Consider the following 21,705-nt stretch of genomic DNA (forward strand, 5'->3'; position numbering starts at 1 on the left):
CAAAAAATTACAATCGCTGTTTTATTACATAGATTGAGCGTGCTTCGCCAGCTACCCAAATCACACACTGCTTGCATGGAAATTAGATAGCAACATGTTTGAGAATGCCACAATTGAGGGTGTTGAATGATAACAACTGGATTGGACTAAATGCATGCATGGACGAGAGAGAGAGAGAAAGTGTGTGAGAGAGAGAGTGCGAAAAGGAGTCGTTATACCACCTTCTTACAGTATATCATATGGTGCCATAAGCTATGGGTTTATGTCAACACTTCTATCTTTCATACAGGCTACAACTGACCACTTCACACATCACAGGCAGTCTGAGAATACTTGTCATTTATGCCTCAGATCCTTCTACTAGCCTAGCCAACCATGTAAATTGCATCATACACAGCACTGAATCTGCGGGAGGCATTTCATGTATGCATCTAGAGAAGCAGAGCACATTCCCTCCCCTCCAAACATACTGACAGTTGATCAAGTGCACAGTGACGTCAGGAACTCCGCCAGCTGTTGCTATGCTACAGACCACATCAGCCTGCTTGTAATTATATTATTACACACTCAATTAATGTCAGTATAATCTATATGGAGGGGGACAGGTGGGGCTTGTTGCCCTATCAACTCTGCCAGACCACACACATTGGAACACATTCGACTTTCCTTTCCTCATGTCCTTTCCTTTGTGGCCTCCGACATGTGAATGCATGGAATATGATTTTGCCTATGATTCATTCACCTATGAAGTCCTTTCAGACCAGTAGGTGTGAAGGATGGGCGATGACGGAAGGAGGATATTTGAGACCGTTCGGAACAAGTCCTTTCAGATCAGTGGCACTGAAGGAGAGGGGATGAGGTTAGGAAGATATGAGATTGTTGGAACGTGGCCACTGAGTTGAGAGTAGAGTAGATACATAGCGGTCTCGTGTTTCCCAGAGTACCTTATGCGACATGGGATCAGGGGGAAAGATCCAGCAATGACACTATAGGGCAGTTTAGGCACGCAACAGGAAGAGACCTGGCCACACCATTGCCACAAACCGACTTTTCAGTGAACTGCAGGGAGAAAAGACTTTTAGGTCGAGTGCAACGCCTAGGATTTATCCCTCAACCGTGACTTAATTATATAATGGAATCTACTGAGGTTTCTCTAATTGAATCATTTATGACCTTGTGGCAAACAACTCATGTAAAATTATTCGGGAAGAAACATATCCTTTGCTGTAGATTTCACCCACGGGGTAGCGGTGGGTGGGTCGGGAGTAGAGCTTCATAGAGCTACAAAGGTTTGAGGTGAAGCTGTGGGCTTAGAAAGAGAGACTGCAGGGACTACAGGGAGGTTTACATTGAGGGTGAGCTGCTAGGTTGAATGTTGTTAAAATTGGACCGTGGCCAAAACTGGCAGGTAAGTCTCTGTCTAACAGGCTTAGCTACTAAGGAAAGTAGATTCAGCAAAAGCAACCCAAAAATTGAATTCATCAACATAATGTGATTTACTAAACTCAGCAAAAGTCCCTTTTTCAGGACCCTGTCTTTCAAAGATAATTTGTAAAAATCCAAATAACTTCACAGATCTTCATTGTAAAGGGTTTAAACACTGTTTCCCATGCTTGTTCAATGAACGATAAACAATTAATGAACATGCACCTGTGGAACGGCCGTTAAGACACTAACAGCTTACAGACGGTAGGCAATTAAGGTCACAGTTATGAAAAATTAGGACCCTAAAGAGGCCTTTCTACTGACTCCGAAAAACACCAAAAGAAAGATGCCCAGGGTCCCTGCTCATCTGCGTGAACGTGCCTTAGGCATGCTGCAAGGAGGCATGAGGACTGCAGATGTGGCCAGGGCAATAAATTGCAATGTCCGTATTGTGAGACGCCTAAGACAGTGCTACAGGGAGATAGGAGGGACAGCTGATCGTCCTCGCAGTGGCAGACCACGTGTAACAAAACCTGCACAGGATTGGTACATCCGAACATCACACCTGCGGGACAGGTACAGGATGGCAACAACAACTGCCCGAGTTACACCAGGAATGCACAATCCCTCCATCAGTGCTCAGACTGTCCGCAATAGGCTGAGAGAGGCTGGACTGAGGGCTTGTAGGCTTGTTGTAAGACAGGTCCTCACCAGACATCACCGGCAACCCCGGCACAAACCCACCCTCGATGGACCAGATAGGACTGGCAAAAAGTGCTCTTCACTGACGAGTCGCGGTTTTGTCTCACCAGGGATGATGGTCGGATTCGCGTTTATCATCGAAGGAATGAGCGTTACACCGAGGCCTGTACTCTGAAGCGGAATCGATTTGGAAGTGGAGGGTCCATCATAGTCTGGGGCAGTGTGTCACAGCATCATCGGACTGAACTTGTTGTTATTGCAGGCAATCTCAACGATGTGCGTTACAGGGAAGACATCCTCCTCCATCATGTGGTACCCTTCCTGCAGGCTCATCCTGACATGACGCTCCAGCATGACAATGCTACCAGCCATACTGCTCGTTCTGTGCGTGATTTCCTGCAAGACAGGAATGTCAGTGTTCTGCCATGGCCAGCGAAGAGCCCGGATCTCAATCCCATTGAGCACGTCTGGGACCTGTTGGATCGGAGGGTGAGGGCTAGGGCCATTCCCCCCAGAAATGTCCGGGAACTTGAAGGTGCCTTGGTGGAAGAGTGGGGTAACATCTCACAGCAAGAACTGGCAAATCTGGTGCAGTCCATGAGGTGGAGATGCACTGCAGTACTTAATGCAGCTGGTGGCCACACCAGATACTGCCTGTTACTTTGGATTTTGACCCCCCCTTGTTCAGGGACACATTATTCCATTTCTGTTTGTCACATGTCTGTGGAACTTGTTCAGTTTATGTCTCAGTTGTTGAATCTTGTTATGTTCATACAAATATTTACACATGTTAAGTTCGCTGAAAATAAAAGCAGTTGACAGTGAGAGGACGTTTCTTTTTTTGCTGAGTTTAGTATGTGATTTACCAGGTCAAAATTTTCACTGATATTTTCAATAGCGCCTAAATAAAACGAACAAAAACAAAGCACAAAGCTAAAACATGAAGTTGCCTCTACTTACATTTTACCTTTAGGTCTCCGGCATTCCCTTAGTAAGCCTTTGATATTATAGTAAACCCTTTGATTAACCCTTTGGAAAATAATTGGTTCTACCTTTGCACTAGCACAAACAATTCAACAAATCTACCCCTTTACAGTGAAAATTTGAAAACACTGGAAATCTCTTGAGATTATAAGAACGCATTGTCTTGCGCGATGCAGTAAATTTGATCTCTCTCTTTTGCAGAGATGAGATCATAAAAGCAGAAGCTATAAAAGGAGTCCATCTGTACAGTTGACGGCACCGAGGCCTTTCCCACTGACTGGCATGCCTGTCCTTCTGTCTGTGTGGGGACCCCTCACTGTGCATCCTCCGGTAATCTGCCCACTTGCATGTCCTCCAGGGGACATAAACAAAAAGGCCTTGGCCGGCCACATCAAATCAGCTTATGGGCCGGTGATGAAACTGTGGGCCACCAATTGATCTACATAATAACTACATATCATCTGTCTGAAGGTTTTATGTATGTTGTAGTACATTTTACAATCATCAATTAGGACCTAGCATATGGTTTGATGTGGATATTCACATTTTCATATTCTCAGTAGGCCTTGTTTTTCAATTACCATTTTTAACGGTTTTCTCTAAACCTAAGGAGGTGGAACTCCATTCCCTTCAAATTTAACCAATGCGTGTGACGTTAATGCAAGTCCTGCTGCAACAGTCATTTCTCCACACCCCCTGATCTTACAGTATATATCTAAGTGAATCCTCAAACCCTTTCACCTCTGTCACTAAAATTCTAAAAAGTGGCAATAATGGATATTAACTGAAAATGATCTTATGTAGTTTCTTGCAATAGCCCTCTGTGACTTGAAAGAATATTTATCTCAACTGTGATTCCTAAAAGATGTGTCCCGAGATTTGGTCAACTCTAAAATCCTAAATTAATCAGGAATGAGCAGGGTCAGCTATACAATAAGGACCCCTTATTCATGTCCTTATTACATGTAGTGCAACAAGACCACTCATGGTCTGGAAAGTTCTCTAGCTTTGATAGATTTAAACAAACAATATTGAAATCACCATGGTCACAATCCTAAACTGTCTGCCTGATAGAATATTAATTTGGATTCAAATATGTTACTTTTATTTACGTTTTAGAGCCACAAAGCAATCCAATTGCTACTGTGTATACCACTTGAATGAAGAAGAAAGATGTCATTTTTGTCTGCGTAAAACATCAACTCTGTCAGATTTTTGTCTAACGTCAACTCCGTCAGAGTGCTGAAAGATTTGATAAAATGGTTGTGTTTTTATTGGGGATTTTCAAATGAATAATTGGTGAATAATTTCCCATATTTTACAAATGTTTGTATTGAACTTTTATTTTCAGAGTAAAAAAATTCTGTTTTCCGTATCTGTTGTCAACTCTGATGGACTCAAAATATTATAATCACTGTCCTGCAACATATGCTTAAACAATTTGCTGTGCTATAGGCCTAAGAGATAATGTTTGCTTTATAAATGTTGTTTCATGTTCTAAATGTAATTAGCCCTGGAACATTTAAGAGTGCTATAAAATAAAAATATGTTTGGAGATTTCTATTACTTTTTTCAATAATCTCATTTTAGAATGAAACAATCAAGGCCTTTAAACACTTGTTGGACCATTATTGTCCAAATGAAATGCCTTTCATGGTGTCTGAAGAAGTTGACAAAAATCCAGTTAGTTGTGTTTGATGAAAAATGTATAATAATTAGGAGGTTGTTCCTTTACATGGTGTGATAGACCAAAGTTTAAGCTATCAAAATATATAATTTAACATTTTGTTAATATTAAGACTAATATTTGTGGGAAAAAAGTTGAGATTGTCCCGTCTTTCAAGAATCTCTAAGCTCTAAAACAGCAACATATTATCTTAGCCTCAGGGCAAAATGTGTAAAATAGCATGAAATAAGCTATAATACTTCACAGTTTTCTCTCTGCCCCATGGGGGGCCTTGCTTGGACCTTGCAGGGAGCCTTGCGAAAGTGCGCTACGCCACTGTCTTTGTGCTCTCTTGGCCACTCCTAGTCTTTTTCACATGTATGAGCTGGCAAGGCAGCACAAACAGATCTGGGACCAGGCTAGCCTTTTTTACCTGCATGATCTAAACCTCTCAAAGGCAACACAGAATGGTTACTGACATCTGGCGCGGCTCCTGCCACAACACCCCGAGCACTTCAGGAAAGGAATCCTTCCTGGCAGTGGGGCGCCATGGCAACCACACCCACACAGTACATAGCAAATAGGTGGATATAGAAATAGAGCAGGCAGAATGACTGTGTCTCCAGGTTTTCATATAAAGACATTAGCAGTGCTGCGTCAGAGGAAGTCGGATAGATTTAGCTGTTGAATGCTTGTTGCATACACACTGAAATGTCAATGTGAGTGTGAGTAGCAAACGTGTTTAATACTTGCTTTTGGAAGTGATGACTGTTCTGTAACTTCTAGTTCTATGGTGCACTTAGCATTCAATTTGAGTGCCAAATGTCCATGAAATAACACAAAGGGCTTATCACATGATCTGGTGCAAGCAATCATCACCTTTACAAACCTCGGTGTTCAGATCCATTGGAAATTGAAATCACATTTCCATCACACTGAACAAGGGCTCATCAACATAAACAAAGTCCTATGTCAGGTGTCATAACACACTTATGTCATACACTGCACCTCATAATGGTCTACTCCTATTGCTTATGCTGCTTCCCACTGCTGAGCTACTAGGTAGTCCTGCAGCATGGCTCCAGAGGTGGGACCAGCCCTCCTGATTTCCATACTTGTTGCCATGAGCACCGGTCTGGCTGTGACTAGCTGCTGTGTGGATGGACAGGACAGGAGCCAAGCAGATATGGCCACCCGCTCGTGACGGCCTCTTTGAGACGCAGATAAATATGAAAATGAGGTGGGGGCATAGCGTAGCTTACTAAAGGAGTGTTTATCCTGGATTAAGGATGAAGGATAGAGGTGTGGACTTGAGTAGTGTGACTGTTTAAACTGGTAGTTTAGACAATCTGGGCTGGGCACTGACAATTGTAGGCCTATCCTTTAGGAACCTTATAGTTACTCAAAGGCTGTGTGACTGCGTAAGTGGATAATAGGTAACACGCATTGGAACAAATGACCCTGTAAGACGCATAAAGCACAAACAAAGGGCACAAAGAAGACAAACATTAGTGGCCCTGTGTGTCCCATAAACAAAGCCGTGACTGGATGTTGTGTTGGGCCCTGACCGTGGTCACCACCCTGACCGTACGTGGTCATAATACGGCCTGTCTCACACCACACCCAGGCAGTCAGACCGAGTAATAAAAAAGGAGGGCAAAGCTCTGCTATTTTAGGTGTACTCCACTTTAGATTGAAAAATGGCCCTCCCTACACTCAGTCAATCTCCCCCGTCTAGGGACTCACACACAAAGACAGCCAATGGCTAATCACGGTGCTGTGTGGCGCATCTATGGAACCTGCCATAATGACGTTTTCATGTCTATATATGACAATGCCTGTTGACATGGAGCAAAGACAGACCTATCGTACAACAAAGACATCTGTAAACATACACATGCTGATTACACATTTGGACTACACTGTGGCAGACAATCTCATTCTTCAACCTACTCTCCTAGGCAAGTGGTTCTCAACTGGTTTTGCCTCGGGACACAAATTGAACCAGGTTGTCTCAGTCGCGACCCAAAGTTCACGTCGCGAAAAAGAATCGCCTAAATGCAATCTGGAAAACATTTTTTAATGCTATTTTGATATTATATGACAAGGGAACAACATTCCCACCTCTCATTGTCAATAATACAATTTTGCCCATATTCTTGATGAAGAACGTTAATTAACCACAAAGACCACAAAATCACCCAAAACAGTGCTGCTAATACAATAGCTCTATTTTGAAAATACTGTGATTGAAGAGAAATTGTTCAGAGATTAAATGATCAAAAAATGTAAGTTCAATTTCTACACACTTCCCACCTAGTTTATGTAATTTCTTTACTCAGACAACCGTGACACATTCAAAACCTTTTTTGAACCACCAGTTCAGAATCTCTCTCCTAGGCAATACTTTACAATAGCCTATTATAAAACTGGTTTTGAAAGAAATCACATAGACAAACTGGATTGAGGTGCTCAGTATAAGAAAATGCTTTTATTTTTTACTCGTGGCTATTTCCACTGTGATCCTCCCTACGCTGGGTTGATATTCCCATACACCTACACAGTTGAAAGGTATCGTCAGATGTTGACCTTTCATCCTTTGTGTTGAAAGGACTCCAACTGTGGCCTGAAAGGCCTCCAACTGTGGCCTTGACTTGTGAGCGTCTGACTGACTAGCTGTGATAATATACAGCAGGATATACATACGTGGACATGTATAAAATGGGTTATGTAGCTTATGTAGGATTAAACTAAATCTATGGCAGCCAGAACCAATAAACATTATAGGACTGAATAAAGTGAGTGAGGTATTGAAAAGCATGTATTTGGATCGGAAGGGATGAGATCATATTACTGAAGAATCAGAGGGGTTTTAATAATGAAATTATTTATTTTACATATTGATAATAAAGGCCAATGCATTTCCTTTGTTATGGCCTAAAACCTTGGTAATCGCTGTGGGTATGAGTCTACATGTTATTGAAACAGCCTTGACTCTGACAGAGAAAGGAGGGAGAAAAAGAGGGAGAGGAGTGGAAAAGGAGGTCACCATTCACACTTCACTCTGTCCATTGTCGTGTATCCCACCTTACCACTTAAAGTGACAAAAGTCTCCAAAGGAAGTCCATTCTATTCAGGACATGCACTCTCTGTCGACTTCAACTGTAAACCCTCTCTTGAGGTGCTCAGTCTCAACACATAAAAGTGGTCTCACAACAAACCTGCACCGTCACAGAAGCGACGACAACCACAATTCGCGGTTCAACCGCCCAGGAAGGTGCGGTCGTGTTTTTGAACCATCTTCTCATGTTTACACTGGAAAAACTTCAAGTGTTTGAGGGAACATGACAGTTCTAGGAACCAATTTAAGATGTGACACCCTTCACATTACATGACAACGCTCCACTGACCTACTGGCCCTTAAATTAGCTAAGTGATGAGTGACTGCCTGATTGTGGCTCGCTTTGTCACTGTGACAGTCAGTGATCATGACAGGGCTCTGTAGTGGGCAGACAGACCAACCCTGACCTAACCACAAACCACCCCTTCCTGCATGTTACAACCACTCTGTCAACCACATTATAACCCCAATTCCTGCTGATGGAAGCTTGACAGTTCAGATTGTTGAAGGTGAGCGAGTCTACTCCTTAAGAAGACATTCATATAGCATTCGTAAGGCTGTCATAAATGTAATACGCTAACTATTACCACATAAAAGTGTGTATGGCCAAAATATTCCTCACATCGTCAGTTAGGTAGTGTCATGCCTTCAGAAATGACAAGGCAGCTCCAGTTATGTTGACATTTAGCTGTTCGTTGACGAAGACGCTTCCATAGTGTATTAGGATACTGGGTATGTACACTTCAGTTTCCAAGACATGGATATACTGTACATGCATCCATCAATGATGTGGACAGCTCAGGGTTCAAGTGTCTGCCAGCATGTCAGGTTAGAGGTTAAGAGGTTAACAGGAGGGTGAGTGAGCATGACTATTAGTGGCTCTTTGAAGTCCAAATGAAAGGCTAAGCAGAGAGCTGGCTAAAGAGGGACATATACATTACTGTGATGTGGATCTTTGGAAATCATTCTAAATGATCAAGACAACCAGACTCTTATACATGTATAGAACATGAAAGACTACAACAGCAACACGGAGAAAACATGTCCTTAGCATCACAACCAGCCCCCACAAATACCCCACTGCCATTCGCCCTCCAAACCACACACACTTCATAGCCCCCCGGCTATGAGGCACATCTGCTTACCTCTGCTGCCGGTTGCCAGATCAGCCACTTTCTGAAAGGCATCCAGGAAGGCGGCTACCGCGACAACTGTCGTCCTGGAAGATGACAGACACAGCTGGTCACCATTCTGATTGTTATTGACAGCAGAACATACCATGTGTACAATATAGGCCAACAACCATACAACACTCATATTTACCACGCTTTGAATCACTTCACTAGTAGCCCCATATGCTCAGGGAAAGGGTTAGTAGTCTGGTCATGTTTGGGTCAGTGTTACCCCTACAATTGTAGAGGTGGGTTGGGTTCCTCCATCTAGCTCTGTTGCCCCCCCCCCCCCCCACCTAAAAGAGTATGGGTTTGTATTGGTTTCAATTTAGAATTTGATGCCAGAGAGCCAGGATGGGGGGACGCATGTTGTTTTGGAGGCCTTTGCGCCCCTCCTGGAAAATGAACTAGGGAAAAGACTGGGGTTGAATCCAAAGCTTTACCTTTTATGAGTATTCACCATCCAACAATATGAAAATGTTAACCTTCAACCATCCCCATATTTACACAATTTCAAACCCCCTTAGGTGGTAACCAAAAGCAACCACCATGGGGGTACAAAAGTGTGGATAAAGGGGTCACGGTAGATTTAACCTAGATGATTGTTGAGGCCTTTTTACCTCTATGCCCTTGCATTTATGCATTTTGAGATTATCATGCAGCCAGAGAAACAAATCCATTAGTAAAGTGTCTGTTCCAGACATCCTTGAAATTATATCAAGTAGAGACTGACCTTTGTTGACAAGAAACTAAGCTGAAATTGAATTCAGTAGGTAGGCAAGGTATCATCATCCAATTTGATGTCATAAATCATTTCAGGAAATGCAACTGAGCCACATGCTGCATGATGGTACTCTATTGTATAATGTGCAATCGAAACATTGCTTTTCTCTCATTCTTAATGAAGTAATGACTAATTTGAGCTCAAAAAAACACAAGGCTAAGTGGAGGCATGCATTCTTAGTTATTTAAAGCAGAGCACGGTAACCTAAAGAGTAGGCTTGTATACTCTACATTCACATGAGGTATTTAAAAATAATAAACCCAATTAAAATTGTTGATGTAAATGGCAAGTTGTAGAAGGGTCCAGACACTTGTTTTTGAGAAACTAAAAAGGACATACAGTGGGGAGAACAAGTATTTGATACACTGCCGATTTTGCAGGTTTTCCTACTTACAAAGCATGTAGAGGTCTGTCATTTTTATCATAGGTACACTTCAACTGTGAGAGACGGAATCTAAAACAAAAATCCAGAAAATCACATTGTATGATTTTTAAGTAATTAATTTGCATTTTATTGCATGACATAAGTATTTGATCACCTACCAACCAGTAAGAATTCCGGCTCTCACAGACCTGTTAGTTTTTCTTTAAGAAGCCCTCCTGTTCTCCACTCATTACCTGTATTAACTGCACCTGTTTGAACTCGTTACCTGTATAAAAGACACCTGTCCACACACTCAATCAAACAGACTCCAACCTCTCCACAATGGCCAAGACCAGAGAGCTGTGTAAGGACATCAGGGATAAATTGTAGACCTGTACAAGGCTGGGATGGGCTACAGGACAATAGCCAAGCAGCTTGGTGAGAAGGCAACAACTGTTGGCACAATTATTAGAAAATGGAAGAAGTTCAAGATGACGGTCAATCACCCTCGGTCTGGGGCTCCATGCAAGATCTCACCTCGTGGGGCATCAATGATCATGAGGAATGTGAGGGATCAGCCCAGAACTACACGGCAGGACCTGGTCAATGACCTGAAGAGAGCTGGGACCACAGTCTCAAAGAAAACCATTAGTAACACACTACGCCGTCATGGATTAAAATCCTGCAGCGCACGCAAGGTCCCCCTGCTCAAGCCAGCGCATGTCCAGGCCCGTCTGAAGTTTGCCAATGACCATCTGGATGATCCAGAGGAGGAATGGGAGAAGGTCATGTGGTCTGATGAGACAAAAATAGAGCTTTTTGCTCTAAACTCCACTCGCCGTGTTTGGAGGAATAGAAGGATGAGTACAACCCCAAGAACACCATCCCAACCGTGAAGCATGGAGGTGGAAACATCATTCTTTGGGGATGCTTTTCTGCAAAGGGGACAGGACGACTGCACCGTATTGAGGGGAGGATGGATGGGGCCATGTATCGCGAGATCTTGACCAACAACCTCCTTCCCTCAGTAAGAGCATTGAAGATGGGTCGTGGCTGGGTCTTCCAGCATGACAACGACCCGAAACACACAGCCAGGGCAACTAAGGAGTGGCTCCGTAAGAAGCATCTCAAGGTCCTGGAGTGGCCTAGCCAGTCTCCAGACCTGAACCCAATAGAAAATCTTTGGAGGGAGCCGAAAGTCCGTATTGCCCAGCGACAGCCCCGTAAACCTGAAGGATCTGGAGAAGGTCTGTATGGAGGAGTGGGCCAAAATCCCTGCTGCAGTGTGTGCAAACCTGGTCAAGAACTACAGGAAACGTATGATCTCTGTAATTGCAAACAAAGGTTTCGGTACCAAATATTCAGTTCTGCTTTTCTGATGTATCAAATACTTATGTCATGCAATAAAATGCAAATTAATTACTTAAAAATCATACAATGTGATTTTCTGGATTTTTGTTTTAGATTCCTTCTCTCACAGTTGAAGTGTACCTATGATAAAAATTACAGACCTCTACATGCTTTGTAAGTAGGAAAACCTGCAAAATTGTCAGTGTATCAAATACTTGTTCTCCCCACTGTATGTGGGTGTTTTTGGAGCATTTATTCATGTTTTTTTTCAGAACCTCCGTACTGCACAACGAGGATGAGGAAGTGAATCGCTAAAAAAGGGTCTGGACCCTTTTATAAGATGCCATTTAAAAAAGCAAAATTCTCCTTTAAAGCGATGTTAGGAAAACACCCAGACTAGATTGCACACAATTGGAACTGCAGAGGGTTTGGACATCTGCCCTTTGGCACGCCGGAACTCACTTCCTTTCACATGCAGTTGGTGCACTGCTACTGTTTTAGATTGCAGAGGTGTGTGTCACGTAAGCACGTACATGCATGGTGCAGTACACAGATGCAAAAAAAATGGCTTCACACACAAGCTATTGTAGACACACCATTTTTGGGCTCCCGAATGGCGCAGCGGTCAAGGCACTGCATCTCAGAGCAAGAGGCGCCACTACAGTCCCTGGTTCGAATCCAGGCTGTATCACATCTGGCCGTGATCGGGAGTCCCATAGGGCAGCGCACAATTGGCCCAGCGTCGTCCGGGTCTAGCCAGGGTAGGCCGTCATTGTAAATTCTTAACTGCCTTGCCTAGTTAAATAAAGGTTAAATAAAAAAAATAACAAATAAAAATGTACCATGTGGTGAGAAAGAGCTTAAGAATATTCAACTAGAAAAATGCATGTACTGTTTGTAATATTTTGCTCTACCTGTGGAGAGTAAATGGTAGGATTTCTCAGGAACACTTTTTTCCCACAACACCGCAGCGGGACGACGAAGTATAGACGTTTTTCAGCGGGTTAACCCAGTGTAACCCTGGGTTATAATAAAAGCTTCTGGCGCGCCGCGCTGATCTAGCGTCCTGAGATAATGACTTTATGATTTGATCATTAATCTAAGTTGATGAAAGGTTAATTTATTTTTTCACTCGCATGACCTTCAGCTGTGACTGTGCACAACTGTAAGCCGGTGCCAAGCCCAATGATCCAGAAACAGGCTGACAAGACCAGGCCGGGGTGTGTGTGACAATCTTCTAGACAGATAACAAAGAACATTTGAAGAGGGATTGTTTTTTTTTTATAAGGAGGTTGGGTAAATGGAGTGTGTGTGTGCATGCGTGTGTGTATTCGGAAAAATAGAGACACACAGTATAGTATGTGTGTGTTTGTTTGTTTGTTTGTTTACCTGAGCTGTGATTGTAGCTTCCCGGCCTTGCTGATGAAGTCATCCCACACCGGGTAACTGCTCTGAGGAGATAAAAGGAGAAAGTGTGAGGATGAAGCGTCCACACACAAACACACTTATAGTGCAACATGTCCGCAAGCTCATATCTGATCAAATCTCAGATAAAAGAGCAACAATGGGAGAGATCAATAAAGTGAATCCATAGGCCCATACTGAGATTATAGACCCCACTCTCACTGTACGTAAACAATAGCCCACAGGCATATGATACAGTAAGGATCAAATTGGGTTCAATTCAAAGTCCCAGTACTGCATTGCGGTATCTCTGTTGAGAATGTAGGCTACCATGAGCGTAGTTGAACTACAGTAAACCGAAGAGTTCTAAAAAAGTGGAATAGACTTCAAACATCATAAGAAACCTTCAAGACGCTTCTCGTAGTTTTTCATCATCACAGAGGTTGACAGTAGGTTAGCCTGCCTGTTTAAAGACCTGTTGGCCTCCGGTTGAAGCGCATAGTCCTCTCTTCCCAGGCCTCTAACATCTAAATGCAGGGCTACAGCTATGGTCTGGGGGGCCATGTAGAAAACATCTCACCAGGGCAGTCTGGGTCAAGCTAACAAGGCCTCACTACAGCTGGAAGGCTAGAGGCTGTGGAGGTCAACAGGTAACGAACAACCTCTATCTGGGAGTGACATGCTCGCTGAGTGGGGAAACGCAAGTGTCTTCTTAGGTATGTGTGTGTGTGGATGTGTGTGCACACGCACGTATGTGTGTCCATGACTGATGAAGAGATCTGCACAGGACGACAGGGGTTAAACCGCTTAGGTGGGTTAATTCAATTCCAGCTCAATTTCCTCCACTCTTTGAGTAAAACATGAACATAGCGAATTTTAGATTCAAGAACAGCTTTTCAATTCATTTTCTGAATTATTCAAATAACTGCCCCCAACCCTACTGTTTTAAACATAGAAAACACAGCAGGTAATGCTTACTATAGGTCTTTTTACTGTGATCGGACAGGATAGCAACCATGAGTTGATAATGGGGCCGAACAATCAGATTATGGGGCGGTGGGGTTAACCAGATAGAACACCGTCAGACTTGTCATTGTCAAGGTGATATTTCTTGAGTGATTGATTAGTGCCCTAGCCCAACCCCCCGGAGAGGAGTAATACGTGTGACGTCTGCCGTCTCTCAGCGCCCCACTCAGGCCCCGTTTGTTCCTCCACAGCACTAGCCCTCCACTGTGGTTACCGTGACAACAGGACTGAGGCAATGACGCTGCACTTCAATCTCCCTGGCACCCGCCGACATCATTTACATCACCGGGCGAGGAATACCATGAAATATGCACTGCATGAATTCACCATGCCACCCACTTAATATGGCTTCTGCAGTATGTGTTGATTTCCTACTGAGAGATCATCATTTCAGCATCGCAAATGGCATTTCAGATTCAATGCAATGACTGCATAAACGCAGTGAATTTAAATGCATGAATCATGCAAACAAAAAGATCAGGCTTTGATTCAGGCACTTCTGATGCATGGTGCTCATCTCAGAAATGAAATGGGCTCCATATTCAACAAGACTTCTCATGGATCCATCAACTTACGGTCATAAACCCTAGAGCTCTGCTTTGTATCTCTTCTATCCTTTACCGTTCTATGATTCATCGAGTAATCCCCCCCCCCCCCCAGTGAGAGGATTATTTTAGCCAGAGTGATTATGATGACCCATCAAATACTGATTAATAAACCAAAGTAGGCCTTCATCCAATGCTCTCAATAGCATTACCTTCAACCTCGAGCCAACAGATTAATAATGTAATGGTGCTCAAACATGTATACATTGAATGGGTAATAGAGAATAAAACATTTTGAGCTGCTGCCCTCCAGAAGGAGATTAAGGGTCCCCACTGTTCAGTAAGAATAGGAGCAGGGCAAGTTTCATTCCATCAGGATGCTGAACAGTGGGACATAGGACAGATGTTGACCCAATGCACGGTTGGACAGTACGCTGCAGAGACTTTGAATATGTGGAAATTTTCATGTGTGACTTGTGTATTAACTTCCTAGTTTTCCGTACTGCATGTACGTATTTGCATGTGTATTTGTACGCTGACGTCAAAAAATGAATTTCCATGTAAATGGACAATAAAGTATATTGTATCGTATCATATTATGGGCTGATTTCCCAGACACGTTTTAAACCTAGTCCTAGACTAAAAATAGTCCTAGACTCTCCATTGAGTAGCTTATGTATTTTAGTCATGGAATAGGCTGAATTTGTGTCCAGAAACCAGCCCCTATGTTCAGATAACTCACAAATAAAACCTAAATGTCAACCTTTATAGAACCTTTATATTCTGACATTATTCAATTAGCACTGAATTCCATGATTTTTGTCATTCCTACTGCAGTTTTTATACTCTGTTTAAAATACGCTTGGAGCTCAGAAAAAGCATGGAAAATTGTTTCCAGTTTACCAAATGAATGGTAATATGTCTGCTTACACAAGAAGAGATGTGTTAACAGTATCTAAATTATGTATTAACACTCACACACACACCAACCAGCACGCTGATTCAATTTAAGTACAAATATTGGCGAGCAAATATAGGCACACATAGACAATCCCCACCCACACATGTAAACATGAGCCAGCAGACAAGAGTATAATTCATGGTGCCCTTTGGAAAAGCCCTCCACCTACGAAAATGGTTTATTACACAGGTCCAGAGAAACATGTCTGAAATGGCTGTAGAAGGCTATCATGAATGAACATACAGTGCATTCGGAAAGTATTCAGACACCTTGACTTTTTCCACATTTTGTTACATATTCTTATTCTAAAATGGATTCAATTGTTTTCCCCCCCCCTCAATCTACACACATTACCCCATAAGGACAAAGCAAAAACAGTTTATTTTATTTGAGCAAGTGTATAAAACATTTAAAACGGAAATATCACATTTACATAAGTATTCAGACCCTTTACTCTGTACTTTGTTGAAGCACCTTCGGCAGTGATTACAGCCTTGAGTCATCTTGGATATGACGCTATAAGCTTGGCACACCTGTATTTGGGGAGTTTCTCCCATTCTTCTCTGCAGATCCTCTCAAGCTCTGTCAGGTTGGATGGGGAGTGTCGCTGCACACCTATTTTCAGGTCTCTCCAGAGATGTTCGATCGGGTTCAAGTCCGGGCTCTGGCTGGGCCACTCAAGGACATTTAGAGACTTGTCCCAAAGCAAATCCTGTGTCATCTTGGCTGTGTGCTTAGGGTCGTTGTCCTGTTGGAAGGTGAACCTCATCCCAGTCTGAGGTCCTGAGCGCTCTGGAGCAGGTTTTCATCAAGGGTCTCTGTAATTTTCTCTGTTCATCTTTGCCTCGATCCTGACTAGTCTCCCAGTCCCTGCTGCTGAAAAATATCCCCACAGCATGATGCTGCCACCACCATGCTTCACCGTAGGGATGGTGCCAGGTTTCCTCCAGACGTGACGCTTGGCATTCAGGCCAAAGAGTGACATCTGGGATTCATTCAGACTAGAGAATCTTGTTTCTCATGGTCTGAGAGTCCTTTAGGTCCCTTTTGGCAAACTCCAAATGGTCTGTCATGTGCCTTTTACTGAGTTGTGGCTTCCGTCTGGCCAATCTACCATAAAGGCCTGATTGGTGGAGTGCTGCAGAGATGGTTGTCCTTCTGGAAGGTTCTCCCTTTTGCTCAGTTTGGCTGGGCGGCCATCTCTAGGAAGAGTCTTGGTGGTTCCAAACTTCTTAAATTTAAGAATGATGGAGGCCATTGTGTTCTTGGGGACCTTCAAGACATTTTTTGGTAACCTTCCACAGATCTGTGCCTCGGCACAATCCTGTCTCGAAGCTCTACTGACAATTCCTTTGACCTCATGGCGTGGTTTTTGCTCTGACATGCACTGTCAACTGTGGGACCTTATATAGACAGGTGTGTGCCTTTACAAAGCATGTCCAATCAATTACATTTACAACAGGTGGACTCCAATCAAGTTGTAGAAACATCTCAAGGATGATCAATTGAAACCGGATGCACCTGAGCTCAATTTCGAGTTTCATAGCAAAGGGTCTGAATACTTATGTAAATAAGGTGTTTCTGTTTTGTTTTTTTATAAATTTGAAAAAAATTCTAAAAACCTGTTTTTGCGTTGTCATTATGGGGTATTGTGTGTAGATTGATGAGGAAAAACATGACTTTAATCAATTTTAGAATATGGTCTGAATCCTTCCCGAATGCACTGTATTTCAGCCTAACGTTAGACAATTGAAAAGCATTTGTTGTCATCACTATCTACAAAAGTAGCCTATTTCTCAAATGGTCTGCTCTTTATTTCTCAGAAGTAATTTTTAGTTAAGTGGACTTGGTTACATGGCTTTACAAACATTTCTCAAACCAGATCATGGACATCATGGTTTTCAGTTGGTTGGAATCCCAATCTAAAACTCTATTCTCCTACATCAAACATGTATCTACCACAAACCCAAATGGTGGCTCTCTGTTGCACTCAGCAAAACTTCACAGTTCACACCCTTTTGAAGTCATCTGCCACCATTTCCCCGCATTCCGTTATCAGAGGAACAGGTGTGAATAGGCACTCTGCCACTTTGGGGCAGACTGGGGGCACAGTCGGCAATCTGCTTATTAATACATTTTTTATCACTGATTAATAGGCTAAGCATAGAAAATACAAATTGTCATGCTTCCTTCTGAGATGACATTGTGACAAAAATATAATTTTTTTCATTTCTAACTGTTGAGTTTATGAGGAAGCTAAATAAAAGAGATGCGTAGCCTAAATGAGTTCCTGATCTCAACAGTGACACATATTTTCTTGCTTTCCCCAGAACAAGAGTCAAGGGGAAACAAACCTTCAGGACATGCATTTACTGCTACTTGCTTGAAGTGGATTAGAGCGTTCTATTCTAATCCATATCCTGGATCATTTAGCCTTTTATATGCACCCGCTCAATGTCAATGAATCAGAACACACCTACCATGCGGACGGACCTATATTCTATGCAGTCCCTCAGTGAGCGCAATTTAATAGCTAGCCTAAATGTACAATTAGCAAAGCATGCAGCCTAGGCTGTACACAATCATTTCCCAGACTGCCACTCTTTGAATTTATATGGTTATCTGCAACATCAAATGTAATTGCATGCCATTTATCTATCACAGTCAATGTCACACCGATTACAGTAGGTGTCAACATATAAGGGCACGTACTGCCATATCAACAAAACGTATTATTCTATAGAACATAAAAAGACAAACAATACCCTACGAAGCCTAAATAAATATTAAAATAAATAATTCATGAATTAGTCCCCAAGGTGTTACCTTCATGTCGCCTATCACTGTTTGAAAAAGTCCTCCGAGTGCACTGCATTCTCTTTCAATGACAGTCTCCATTTTCAGCACTGTATGGACTGTTTATCTTGCCAAAACTGTAGTGAAAATGTGTATTCTGTTCTCCAATAGTGACTGAAAAAGAAACTCAATGGTAAAGTCTCTTTTAATGGCAAATATCCTTTCAAAGACTTGCTGCAGTATCCTGTATGCAGCACTCCCGAACGATGGAACGCAAAACAGCGGTGAGATATGAACCCCACGTTAGTTTCCACACAGAGATAAATTCCATGTTTTTACGTTTAAGACCATACTGAAAAAATTATAAAAATATGAACTCCTAGAGAAAACACCAGGTGTTTAAAAACGTGAGATAAAAACGAAAACAATTCAAGTACTATCACGGCATAGTCGAGGGTTCATGAAGTTTCTTGCCACAGCTGACATGCGAATTGCAAGTGTTTTACCCATGCGCGTGAGCATGCGAACCTTGTGCGCGCGTCCGCGTCGCCCCTCCTTTTGAGGCTAGCAGTCTACTAGGCTACTGTACTTCCATGCATGGTGGTGAGTGGATCACAATAAAAATACAAAGGGTGTGGAAAAAACGAAACAGTATATATTTTTTTATATCACATCTTATACAGTCAGTAATCCTTAGATGTCATGTGAGATTTAGATTTCACATGTCATAAACGCATAGTAGGCCTGTCTACACCAGGGATCATGAAATACAGTAGATTAAGTCGTGCGCCGATTTTTTCTTCAGCGGATGTTTAGGGGCCGGAACATAATTACAAATAATTTGTAGACTGCAAATTGACCGCAATAAACCCCGACAGATATAATATTTGACTAAAACATAATAATTTCAACCTTGCTTAAATTTGTATAAAATCACATACATTATATCTCTGTTATGCGTGGGAATACTTTGGAACAGATTTCCAAAATTTAAATCACTTGGAGCTGATTTGCTGGTGTTTTTACAGTCTTTTATGTCCAACAAAAACAGATATATACTGAACAAAAATATAAACGCAACATGTAAAGAGTTGGGCCCATGTTTCATGAACTGAAATAAAAATCCCAGAAATGTTCCATACACACAAAAACCTTGTTTCTCTCAAATTGTGCGCACAAATTTGTTTACCTCCCTGTTAGTGAGCATTTATCCTTTACCAAGATTATCCATCCACCTTGACAGGTGTGGCATATCAAGAAAGTGATTAAACAGCATGATCATTCATTACACAGTTGCACCTTGTGCTGGGGCCAATAAAAGGCCATTATATAATGTGCAGTTTTATCACACAACACAAAGTCAGATGTCTGAAGTTGAGGGAGCCTGCATTTGGCATACTGACAGCAGGAATGTCGACAAGAGCCATTGCCAGAGAATGAAATGTTAATTTCTCTACCATAAGCCACCTCCAACATCATTTTAGACAATTTGGCATTACGTCCAACCAGCAGACCACGTGCAACCACGCCAGCCCACTTCTGACTTCTTCAACTGCGGTATCATCTGAGACCAGCAACCCGGACAGCTGATGACACTGAGGAATACTTCTGTCTGTAATAAAGCCATTCATGGGGAAAGACTCATTCTGACTGGCTGGGCCTGGCTCCGCAGTGGGTGGGTCTGGCTCCCAAGTGGCCCACCAATGGCTGCGCCCCTTCCAGTCATATAAAATCCAAAGATTAGGGCCTAATTTATTTATTTCAATTGACTGATATCCTAATATGAACTGTAACTCAGTAAAATCATTGAAATTGTTGCGTTTATATTTTTGTTCAGTATTTATACAACAATTTATACAACAATACAAGTATTTATACATGGTAGGTGTGTTCTTTTTTTTGGGGGGGGGGTTCTCAGAAAACTTTGGGGGAACTCTGGCCTACATCATGTCCAACAACTATGTGTATTGTGATTGAACCAGGGACAACTCTGTCAGACAGAGCCATAAACCTCTAGCTATAGTCATCAGCAGGCTAATTTGTCAAACTAGTAAACTCATTTGAAAGATGTGATCACTTATACTTGTAATCAGTGGTGGTTCTAGCTTGTATGGCTCCCTGGGCGAACTCCCCTTCAGCCCCCCAAAAAAGCACCATTCTGCACTAACTGTAATTTGTATTCAGACATTTGGAACAACACAAATAAATAATCATAACATTTAAAACGATTAAAATATATATACAAAAATAAGACTAATAAATATTAAAAAGTAACAATAAAAAGGAGAATCAAATTATTACACTATTACCCCATTGCTAACAAAAATCACACAAATAAAACTAAATTGCACAAATCCTATATCACACAAATAAACAAATACAATAACACACATATAAAGAAGAGAACCTGATTATTACACTATTGCATTTCAAACAAGAAACGCACAAACTAAATTGCACAACTAATTGCATTAGTACTGTACAAAGTTAGAGGTGGCTATTTGATAGATTCCTCCTCTCCCCCTACCCCGGGCTTCCAGTGGGGAGACCTGAGTTCAGCCTACCCCCGCCACCTCCCCATCTTGTACTTCTGAGTGCGAGACCTTCCCAGGCAGTAGCCTGGCTAGCTCACAAACTAGAATCAGGGCGCCCACTCCGACAAGGTTAATTGACCCACAGTCCCACACGGTGACATGCTATCATTGACGTGACGTGCAAATGAGCAATAGAAAACCGATTGCGCAAATGTCACCATTCTGAATATTATGTATTTTTCATTTTTTTTATTTAATTTTTTGTGCGGGTGCCCCATGCCGACCCCGGCAAGATGCTGCCCATGTCGCCTATGCCTAAATCCGCCACTGCTTGTAATACTGTAACATAAGCATTGTGAAGCCTATGAAGCGATGAACTGACTAGGTATCCCCCTTTCCCTATTAATGTATGTTATTCTTGTGAAACTGGAGTGCATAACAAGTAGAAGATGATGAGCAGATCAACAGGAAAATGTAAGAAGGGATAGCTACAGGTTAGGGACAGAAGGGATAGCTACAGGTTAGTGACAGAAGGGATAGCTACAGGTTAGGGACAGAAGGGATAGCTACAGGTTAGGGACAGGGATAGTTACAGTGAGAGAAGGGATAGCTACAGGTTAGGGACAGAAGGGATAGCTACAGGTTAGTGACAGAAGGGATAGCTACAGGTTAGTGACAGAAGGGATAGCTACAGATTAGGGACAGAAGGGATAGCTACAGGTTAGGGACAGAAGGGATAGCTACAGGTTAGGGACAGGAATAGTTACAGTGACAGAAGGGATAGCTACAGATTAGGGACAGAAGGGATAGCTACAGGTTAGGGACAGAAGGGATAGCTACAGGTTAGGGACAGAAGGGATAGTTACAGGTT

At 42.4% G+C, this 21,705-nt stretch overlaps 1 protein-coding gene across 8 annotated transcripts in view; it reads right to left on the reverse strand.

The window, feature by feature from the left end:
* Positions 1–18,836, reverse strand: part of LOC139558677 (protein MTSS 1-like) — a 49,080-nt gene extending 30,244 nt beyond the window's left edge. For 5 of the 8 annotated variants that reach the window (XM_071373978.1, XM_071373982.1, XM_071373980.1 and 2 more), the window contains exons 1-3: positions 18,331–18,835; positions 12,958–13,019; positions 9,044–9,117 (exon numbers count right to left, since the gene is read on the reverse strand). In XM_071373978.1, the coding sequence (XP_071230079.1) occupies positions 9,044–9,117; positions 12,958–13,019; positions 18,331–18,402 (208 nt within the window). In that variant the 5' untranslated portion in view covers positions 18,403–18,835. Of the gene's footprint in view, positions 1–9,043; positions 9,118–12,957; positions 13,020–18,330 lie in introns of all 8 variants that reach the window. The other 3 variants (XM_071373983.1, XM_071373981.1, XM_071373979.1) reach the window with 2 other exon arrangements.
* Positions 18,837–21,705: the final 2,869 nt, after the last annotated feature.

Source organism: Salvelinus alpinus, chromosome 29 (assembly GCF_045679555.1).
Source record: "Salvelinus alpinus chromosome 29, SLU_Salpinus.1, whole genome shotgun sequence".
NCBI classification, from domain to species: Eukaryota; Metazoa; Chordata; class Actinopteri; order Salmoniformes; family Salmonidae; genus Salvelinus; species Salvelinus alpinus.